General features: G+C 41.0%; 1 protein-coding gene across 1 annotated transcript; it reads left to right on the top strand.

Moving 5' to 3' along the window:
- The first annotated feature begins 8,828 nt into the window (after positions 1 to 8,828).
- On the top strand, positions 8,829 to 9,546 carry LOC130844119 (interferon omega-1-like). Its single transcript, XM_057720215.1, has one exon. It carries the CDS (start codon positions 8,956 to 8,958, stop codon positions 9,544 to 9,546), a length of 591 nt encoding a protein of 196 aa, XP_057576198.1. The 5' UTR covers positions 8,829 to 8,955.
- The last annotated feature ends 566 nt before the right edge of the window (positions 9,547 to 10,112 follow it).

The raw sequence follows: 10,112 nt of genomic DNA, 5'->3' as shown, positions 1-10,112 counted from the left end.
TTTTAGTATTATTACTATAATCTCATTTCATTTTCTAGAAAAGATAGGTATGCCAAGAATTCTTCTATTCTTTAACATTATTTGCATTCTTCCTGATTAAATTTATATTTCATCCTCAATGTGGAGCATCAATTTTATGAAAATCATAGACTCCTAAGGATACACGGATAACCAAATTACAGTGAATTTAAGTCTAGGACAATTCCTTTATAAGATGGAAGGGTAAAACTGGATCAAGGAAGTTCTCTTCCATAATATCTAAGGTAAAGAATGGGTGAAGGACTTCCCTGGTGGCACAGTGGTTAAGAATCCGCCTGCCAATGCAGGGGACACAGGTTTGATCCCTGGTCTGGGAAGATCCCACATGCCATGGAGCAACTAAGCCCGTGCACCACAACTACTGAGCCTGTGCTCTAGAGCCTGCGAGCCACAACTATTGAGCCTGCATGCCACAACTACTGAAGCCTGTGTGCCTAGAGCCCATGCTCCACAACAAGAGAAGCCACCACAATGAGGAGCCCATGCATCACAATGAAGAGTAGCCCCTACTCACCACAACTAGAGAAAGCCTGTGCAGCAATGACTACCCAATGCAGCCAATAAATAAGTAAATAAATAAATTTATTAAAAAAAATGCATGAAAACCAGGACAAACAAAACAATACAATACAATAGTATGCACCAATACAAAGGCAACAAGCAAACAAGACATTTATTTAATTTTGGGATCAAAGCATATTTTAAAACAATGGAATTCTAAAACATGAAACTTTTTCAATTGCGTATAATATGCAATATAGGGTTCCGTATTGAATCTTGATTCTGCCAGCAATTATGTGTGATCCTAGAAATTCACCTAACTTCTCTAAGCCTCAGTTTTCTCAAATGTACAATAAGATGAAAATATTCTAAGAATTATTGTACTAGACTAACACATTTAAAATACGTAGAAGGCTATTTCCCACAGAGTTAAATATGGACTTAAATGGGCTTAAATATGGACACTATTTTCTTATTTTTTAATATAGATATCTATCAGAATAGTGAAGTCTTTCTCAGTACCTGCGAAAACATGACACTCTGAAAAATGGAATTCTGTGAAATCTTCTGGAGAAGACTGAAATATAGTCACTCTTCACATCAAAGGTAAGTCTGATTTGTATTTTCGGTTCTGAAATGATGGCTTGCATAAATATCTGGAAGAGAAGTTAGTCTTCTAAACTGAAGTGAAATATGTATAGTATTAATTTGCTGATTTTGATATCTGGCTCATTTTGCCCTCTCCTCCTTGCTTTTCTGAATCACATTCTTTTATTTACATACCACAGTTAGTTACAGGCATACCTCAAGAGCACTGTGGGTTCAGTTCCAGACAACCTCAATAAATCTAGACCTTAATTGGTAGAACTAGAATTTAACATCCACTGAAACATATATTTTTCTCTCTAAAATTAGCCTCATCTCCACCAAACACAGCCAAATCAAGACTAGTCTGTCTGCAAAACAAGTCTGGTCAATTGACCATATAGGCTCCTCCAAACTGGCTGAAATAGAACTCCTCAGAAGGAGCCTCAGACTGAATTCCCAACAGGCTTCCCAAGGCCAGGAAAGTCAAGCCCAAGGCCTGCCATCAGGCTCCACCTCAGTGGATCTCTCAGTCCCCCAAATACTGAGATTCCTGCACATGCCAGGAGACAGTCCTTCCATTCACCTGATTAGGCTGCCCAGAACCCAAGAGTCCCCAGTTTCTGGAGGGACCAGGCAGAGAGAAAGAAAAAATGTTTTAATTTTACCCTCAGGTGTAGTTTACCAAATTGCTATAAATCATAACCAACTTGAGCAGAAGGGCGTCCCTCTATCTGGAAAACACAGATAAAAACCAGTAACATTCCAGACAAAACCCATAAAAATTATAACCATATTCACCAGTTTACTCAGTAACCAATCCTTTTGTTATCTTTTTATGAAGTCATCAGGTTTTCCATAAGGATTCCTTTATTTCTTACCCTGTTCAGCAGTATAATCTGACATTTATCAGAGACCTGTGATAGTCAAAAGGTCCTTCCTATGTATCTTCTTGAAGATGAAGCACTTTTGCAAAAGCTTTAGAACACAACAAACATGGTCTATAAGTGACAGAAGACTTAAAAGGAACGGTTAAACATCTGATTACAATGTAACTGATAAACAAACTTGGTTACAATAACTAGAATTATGACTGATTATAATCTTAATCCTTAAAAACCTTAATCTCTGGCAAAAACCAAGAAGCAAGTAATTATGCATTTCCTGATTGGAAACTTATGCTTTAGTCTTCCTCTCCTAAAGAGGTTAGGCTAGATAAACTTAGGCTCACTCAGCAATTAATGTTCCAATATTTTATCCTATTTGAAATGACCCAGACAGTCAATGAATTCTCTTAACTTCTTTTAGTTTCAAGTTACCACAATCTAGAAAGACTATTTTAGATAGACATTCCCCAAACATTATTTTTATAGAGTTTATCTAAAAGCTCTTCTTTCTCCTTTACTCTTAGAGATCACATAAGATTAAAGTTCCAGAGGGTCCAGGCAGATCATTTACATCTCAAAGGCACAAGAGAAATACCAATTCCTTCTAGAAAGCTGGCTTAACCAATTACAAAAGGCTCACTTTCATACAATAGCAGAGTCATTAGAGGCCATTGTTCTCCAGATCTCTTGGCAGTCCTCATTAATCAAGGACAGCCACAGGCCCTACATACTAGTGTACAGCCACCCCGGGATGTTCCCCGCAACCTTCAGGATCACCCCTGGAAGTCTGGGACCCCATGTGTCAGTAGACAGCCACCCCACGATTACTCTTGCAACTTTCAGGATTACACCCGCACCTTCCAGGCCCCACACGCTCGTGGACGGCCCCACAACTTTCCATTCCCCTTCCTGTATTTCCCAACATCTCGGTGTTCACCGCAGTTTTCTCCGTCTCCTGGCTGCTCCTCCAATTGTTGGGCTGCACCCCACAGGCCTACAAGCCCTGTACTTGCCCAGCTTTAGGACTGAAAAAGATCCCAGACTGACATATCTGAAGCAAGGTCCTGGAGTGACACCCCACCATGGGCAGTGCATGGTGGGCCCAACTTGGTGGCAGCCTTTGCTCCGGGGCGGGGGGTGGGGGGGAGGGAGTAGGTGTTGCAGGAAGGGGACCCCTTTCAGGGCTTGAGAGGGGGTTCTTGTCTAACACTCAGAAATGAATTGTCAAAGGAGACACATGTGCTGACAAAGTAAGAGACTTTATTAGGAAGGGGTGCCTGGGTGGAGAACAGCAAGGCAAGGGAACCCAGGAGACCTGCTCTGCCACGTGGCTCGCAGTCTTGGGTTTTATGGTATTGGGGTTAGTTTCAGGGTTGTCTCTGGCCAATCATTCCGACTCAGGGTCCTTCCTGGTGGTGCGCACATTGCTCAGCCAAGATGGATTCCAGCAAGGAGGATTCTGGGAGGTTGGCAGGACACATGGACTGGCGTTTCCTCTCTCCTTTGGACCTTCCCCCAAATCTTCCAGTTGGTGGTAGCTGGTGAGTTCTGCGTCCCTTATCAGGACCTCCTGTTGTGAGATAACTCATGCAAGTGGTTACTATCTTGCCTGGCCAGGGCGAGTGGTTTTGGTCAGTGGTTCCCCTAACAAAGGGGAGGTTGCCGGTTACAGGGGAACTGACATCAGGTAGGCTCGTTAGTTATTAGAGAAACCAGTGGAGAGTCACCCCCATCACTGCCCCTTTGATGTGATAAATCACTAGCTGGGGCAAGTACGTAGGCAGGTCAGTCCTGTGCACACGGTGTAGGCGAAGCAGGCACTGGTGGGGCAGGAGATGTACAGACAGCAAGAGAACAGCCATCTTGAGTGGCCTGACCACGCATATGTTAATTTAAAAAATAATTTATTGCTAAAAACTACTAATGATCATTTTTTGCCGGTGAAGATCCAAACTATCCTGAGAATTAAGGCAATGTGACACAGAGACATGGAGCATGCAAAAGCTGTTGGCAAATGGCACTAATAGACTTGCTTGACGCAGGGTTGTCACAGACCTTCAGTTTGTAAAGAATGCAGTTATCTGTGAAGTGCGATAAAGCAAAGTATGCCTGTACTTCCCCTCCAATGTAGAAATTTCCAGTATGCTCTCCTGACTCACTCCTCCTTCACCTGCACCAGCCATTCATACAGCTGTTTCCTGTTCCTTTGTGGTTCTGGTCACTAATTTCCCCTTAAGAGTACAAAGCCACCGACCTAATGAACCTTAAAAGCTTCCGCACAGCAAAGGAAACTATAAGCAAGACGAAAAGACAACCCTCAGAATGGGAGAAAATATTTGTAAACCAAGCAACAGACAAAGGATTAATCTCCAAAATATATAAATAGTCCATGCAGCTCAATATTAAAAAAACAAACAACCCAATCAAAAAATGGGCAGAAGACCTAAACAGGCATTTCTCCAAAGAAGACATATGAATGGCCAAGAGGCACATGAAAAGCTGCTCAACATCACTAATTATTAGAGAAATGCAAATTAAAACTACAATGAGGTATCACCTCACACCAGTTAGAATGGGCATCATCAGAAAATCTACAAACAGTAAATGCCAGAGAGGGTGTGGAGAAAAAGGAACTCTCTTGCACTGTTGATGGGACTGTAAATTGAAACAGCCACTATGGAGAACAGTATGGAGGTTCCTTGAAAAACTAAAAATAGAACTACCATATGACCCAGCAATCCCACTGCTGGGCATATACCCAGAGAACACCATAATTCAAAAAGACACATGCACTCCAGTGTTCACTGCAGCACTATTTACAATAGCCAGGACATGGAAGCAACCTAAATGTCCATCAACAGATGAATGAATAAAGAAGATGTGGTACATACATACAATGGAATATTACACAGCTGTAAAAAGGAATGAAATTGGGACAATTGTAGAGACATGGATGGACCTAGAGACTGTCATACAGAATGAAGAGTCAGAAAGAGAAAAACAAATATCATATATTAACACATGCGGAATATAGAAAAATGTTACAAATCATCTGGTTTGCAAGGCAGAAATAGAGACACAGATGAAGAGAACAAATGTATGGACACCAAGTGGGGAAAGCGGGAGGGGGAGGTTGGGGTGGGACGAATTGAGAGATTGGGATTGCCATATATACATTACCAATAAGAAAAAAAAATCAAATTGTACACTTTAAATATATGCAGTTTATTTTATGTCAATTGTATCTCAATAAAAGTTCTTAAAGGAAAAAAAATAAGAAAAACAAAAAACAAAAAAATATTTATATTTGCTTTCCTATTACCACCCCCCCCCCCAAAAAAAAAGAGTACAAAGCCATCAATTAAAAGCAGAAGTTGAGTGAAAGTTCTAGGCTTTTCAGAAACTCCTATATATGGTTATTATTTTTCTTCTGATGAATATTTTTGGGAATGAGGGGATGTCCTTCTTGCCATACTGTAACAGTAGCTGTAGCAAACTAGAAAGCAGGACCTTTTTACTCTGGAGTCTATTAAAACACTTACAGAGGAAGAGTGTCACCTACTGGCCAAGATGGACTAGGACATTGACCAAGTCTGCAGAGCAGGCTTCTTTCTGTTGTAGGTAGAAGTCTTTCTTCTTCCACTAGCATTTTCTTCAGAGCTAAAAGAGGATCTTTCCTGGAAAGAACTGACACCAATAACTTGGCTAAGCCTGCTTCCTTAGCTTTTGCATCTTAGAGAGGAAAAATGTAACACGGAGAGCCAAATGTGACTACATGTTGGATCTGTTTCTTTTACTTTAAACTTTGCTTCCCGTTGCTTTTGTTCACTAAAAGGATACTGTCTATACACAATGGCCTGCCTCTGGGAACTCGGCCCCTCTGCATGAATGTTAAACCAAAGTACCTTTGTTCAGGGAAACATCCTGACCCTGTCCACCTGTGGCAGCTGCAGGAAAGAAGAATTAACACATCCCCTCCCTGAGACTGGCCACTTCAGGGGACATTTGCAAATCTTATGGGCTTTTTACTTTACTTCCTCATCTCCTCCCCCCTTTATTCTTTAAAAGAAACTGGCATCGAAACCCAGAGAAAATGGTTAGTTTTGAGACTTTAGTCAGCCATCTTCTCGGCCTGCAGTCTTTCTGAATAAAGTATTCCTTGCCTCAACACCTTGTCTCTGATTTATTGGCCTGTGGTGCAGCAAGCAGAGAGAGCTGGGACTCAGCAACAAAAATACTCCTAGCTTCAGGCAGGACATGTCTTTGGGCTAAGGGAGCTGTGTGGAGAGAAGGGTCAGAATGTGTTCCTTGCCTCCACGCTGCTCAGCTGGCCAAGCCTCCTGAATCGTTATTCACTTTACTTATTGTAGGCCTTTTGGAGGCTTAGAGCCTGCTGTTCTGGGCATGGAAATGCAAGAGGAATCAGAAGAAATAGCTCCTCTGATGCACCACTGAAGGTGCATTAGCTCTTTCTTAAGAGTATGTTGTCAGTTTTTCAAATCCATTCCCAGTATGAGATTATGTTGCTTGACTTTACAATTAGGAGAAAATCCTCAATGTCCCTTTGAATAATGACTGCACTTGCACCCCTTCCACCTTCACTCAGTAGTAAGAGAGAACACAGACATAAATAAAGGAATTTCAGAGGATACAACTGTTGCCAACCGACAGCCTCAGGTATGTCTATTTGGGTAGAATTGAGAGCTATTAAGGTAATCCAATATTGTAATTGACAAAGTTAACCAGGAAGTATGTATGCATGCGTGTGTGTGTGTGTGTGTGTGTGTGTGTGTGTGTGTGTGTGTGTGTGTGACTTGCTCAGGTAGCAGGGAAGGGCTTCAATTTGGCCTAGACCTCTCAAATCTCTGCCTCAGGCTACACACTTTGTCTTTAGGTTGCTTCTCTCCAATTGATAGATGAGAGGACTCCCTTATTTACGTTAAGTTATTTTTGTCCTTTTTTCTTTCTTCCTTTACCACTTTGGGGGCCCACTTCAGGGCAGCGTAATGGACATTTTTTAGACTCACCTGGCTCTGTTTCGGTGACTGCTTAACATCTTTCAAATACGATGAATCCTTCCACTCTTTAGTTGCTGCTTTTTTTCAAGATTTAACTTTTACTTTGCCATTTTGTCAGCAGAAAATTCACTTCTCTTTTTTCACTTTCATGACATTCAGAATTACATGTTTTATTTTTACCCTCAAACAACTATGAAGTTTTGCTTTCTAGGAAAGTTGAAATGGAGACAAAAAATCTCAAATCTTGAAAATCGTAGAAAATAAGGTGAAGCCCCTTTGCCATTTTTTTACTTCCCATTGTATTAACCTCAGGATGAAAAAGAAAGTAATGCAGGAGGAGTGAGAGAAACTTTGGCCAGTAAATCACTATGTAACAAATAAGTTCCTAAATTTTTTGTTGTTGTTATTTAAATTTAAAACAAAACATCATAAATAAGTAAAGAAAACAAGGCTGATTCTCCCTGACATAACCTGGGCCTCACTGTTTTGCATTCTGAGCATGAGACAGAGATGGACAAACAAAGAAGCCCCGTAGAAATATGTAGACTAAATGAACAACTGAAGGTTGCTGGTTTCTGTGACATAAGCTTCTAAAGAGAGACAGCATCATCACTGAATTCCCTATACCCAACTCAGAAACTCTGAGCATAACAAATGTTCACCAGTATAAAAGAGCTGAACAATAAAAGACTGTACTGGCAAAATAAAACTTGTCTACTAAAGGTGAAACAACTGCAATTGGATAATTCCTCCACCTGCTTAGACAAAACACACTTTTGCTCTCAGCATCTGAGAGCTGCTGATACTTTTGATACCTGGGGACATGGGTCGGGAGAAAAAGAAGTCACCACTGAGAACAAGGGTTCTTCACACAAACACTCCAGGGGCAAGGGTGAGCGTCCTGGAAGATGAATTATTTTGCAAACAAAGAAACAAGCCCCTCCACAGTAGAATTCTGAAGCCCTCAGGATGTGGTGAGCCTGCCCTCAGGGAGTGAGCCCTAGAGAATATGGGTTAAGGACACTCTGTCATTCCAGAGGAAAAGTGCTACTAGAGGTGCTAACTACCTTGTGAGGGAAGCAGCGCTGGAAAATACAACTGATTTTCTTGGAATTAGAATCTTCACACCTACACACACCAGAAAAGAACCAGGATGCCTGCAGAGGGTATTGGCACAGCCTGTGCAGCACTATAGGTCTCCTGCAAGAAAATGGTGGGAAGAAAGGGTGACGTCTAGTATGTTCGTTCTGACCTTGTGGCCCCAGTAAAGACTAACCTCAGGAACCTGAATGAATGCATTCTAGAAAGAAGAGAAACACCCGAGAAGCTTGTTCACAGGTAATCATAAGCCTCTGCTCTGAATAAAACAGAAAACAAAACCACTCTTTGGTTCTAAACAGCATATTTACCATGCGTGGTCTGGTAATTACTTAATATAATACAGAAACCTATAGGGCTGAGGGACCCCAACTTCCTATGTATAAAGTAAGGATGGTAAAAATGTAGTTCAGAATCAAGGACAAATTTTGTTACTAACACACAGATGAGCAATATTTATACATATTAAAAGGTATACATAAGTATGTGCATATCTATGAATCTTTACATACCTACATATACTTCAGCCTTTAATTAGTTTCTCATTTAATTGATATCCATTTGGATTGACACATCCAAAGTTTAGTGGGAAAATTAAACTTCTATTGTAAATTAAGAGTTTAGATTGATTACATCTTCTCAGGTCAAACAGAAAATATCTAAATGAAAACACAAAGTAGAAGTGAAAGTAGAGGGAAATTTTCAGAAAATGGAAACTGTCTTCCCTATTTAAAAGCCATGCTTAGAAAGGATGTTATCAGAGAACCTACTCCCAAGGTTCCCCAGACGCCCGTCGCAGCCAGGCCAGCAGCAGCCTCGTTTGCCCCATGGCCTTCATATTCTCTCTACTAGCCGCCGCCCTCGTGGTGTTCAGCTACGGCCCTGGCGGATCTCTGGGCTGTGACCTGTCTCAGGACCACGTGCTGCTTAGCAGGAAGAACTTCGTGCTTCTGGGTCAAATGAGGAGAATCTCTCCTCGCTTCTGTCTGAAGGACAGAAAAGACTTCAGTTTTCCCCAGGAGGTGGCAGACGGCACCCAGTTCCAGAAGGCTCAGGCCACCTTTGTCCTCCATGAGATGCTCCAGCAGATCTTCAACCTCTTCCACACAGAGCACTCCTCTGCTGCCTGGGACACCACCCTCCTGGACAGACTCTGCACTGGACTCCATAAGCAGCTGGAGGACCTGGACACCTGCTTGCGGCAGGTGATGGGAGAGGAAGAATCTGCCCTGGGGATGGTGGACCCCACACTGGCCGTGAAAAGGTACTTCCAGGGAATCCACCTCTACCTGAAAGAGAAGAAATACAGTGACTGTGCCTGGGAAATTGTCAGAGTGGAAATCATGAGATCCTTGTCTTCATCAACCAACTTGCAAGAAAAGTTACACATTATGGATGGAGACCTGGGATCACCTTGAAATGATTCTCGTTGACGAAAATACCATAACACCCTTGCACATTCATCTTTGGTCATTTCAGAAGGCTCTTATTTCTGCTTTAGACACAAAATTTATTGAATTACTTCAGCCATTACTTTGTCAGTAGTAATAAGCAAGTCTATATAAATGTATTCAGCTGCAGGGTCATCAGTCCCTAAGCGATGACTGACCTGATGTTATTTATTTATTGTTTGCTTATTTATTTATTTGTTTATTTATTTATTTATTCCTTCTTGCATCTCTCATATTTACAATGTTTAGAAATTATTTATAAAATTACATTTCATCTGTACATTGTATTAAAATTTATAAAACATGTTTACCATTTCATGTTATTAAACCTGCACTTTGTTTTATCTATTAAATTCTTAACAAAGAAATTTGAGTTTGTTTACTCTAAAATCAAAATCCAAACCCTCATTTTGTAAGTGATATTGAAGAATGGATGGTAACATTTATTTACTCATTCATTCTATTCAGATTATACATATAAATTGAGTATCTAAATGACAGATCGTGTAATTGCCATCAAGAAATACAAGTGA

This window comes from Hippopotamus amphibius, chromosome 2 (assembly GCF_030028045.1).
Source record: "Hippopotamus amphibius kiboko isolate mHipAmp2 chromosome 2, mHipAmp2.hap2, whole genome shotgun sequence".
NCBI classification, from domain to species: Eukaryota; Metazoa; Chordata; class Mammalia; order Artiodactyla; family Hippopotamidae; genus Hippopotamus; species Hippopotamus amphibius.
Note: the sequence above shows the minus strand (reverse complement) of the source record. Positions and strands in the feature narration are given on the sequence as shown.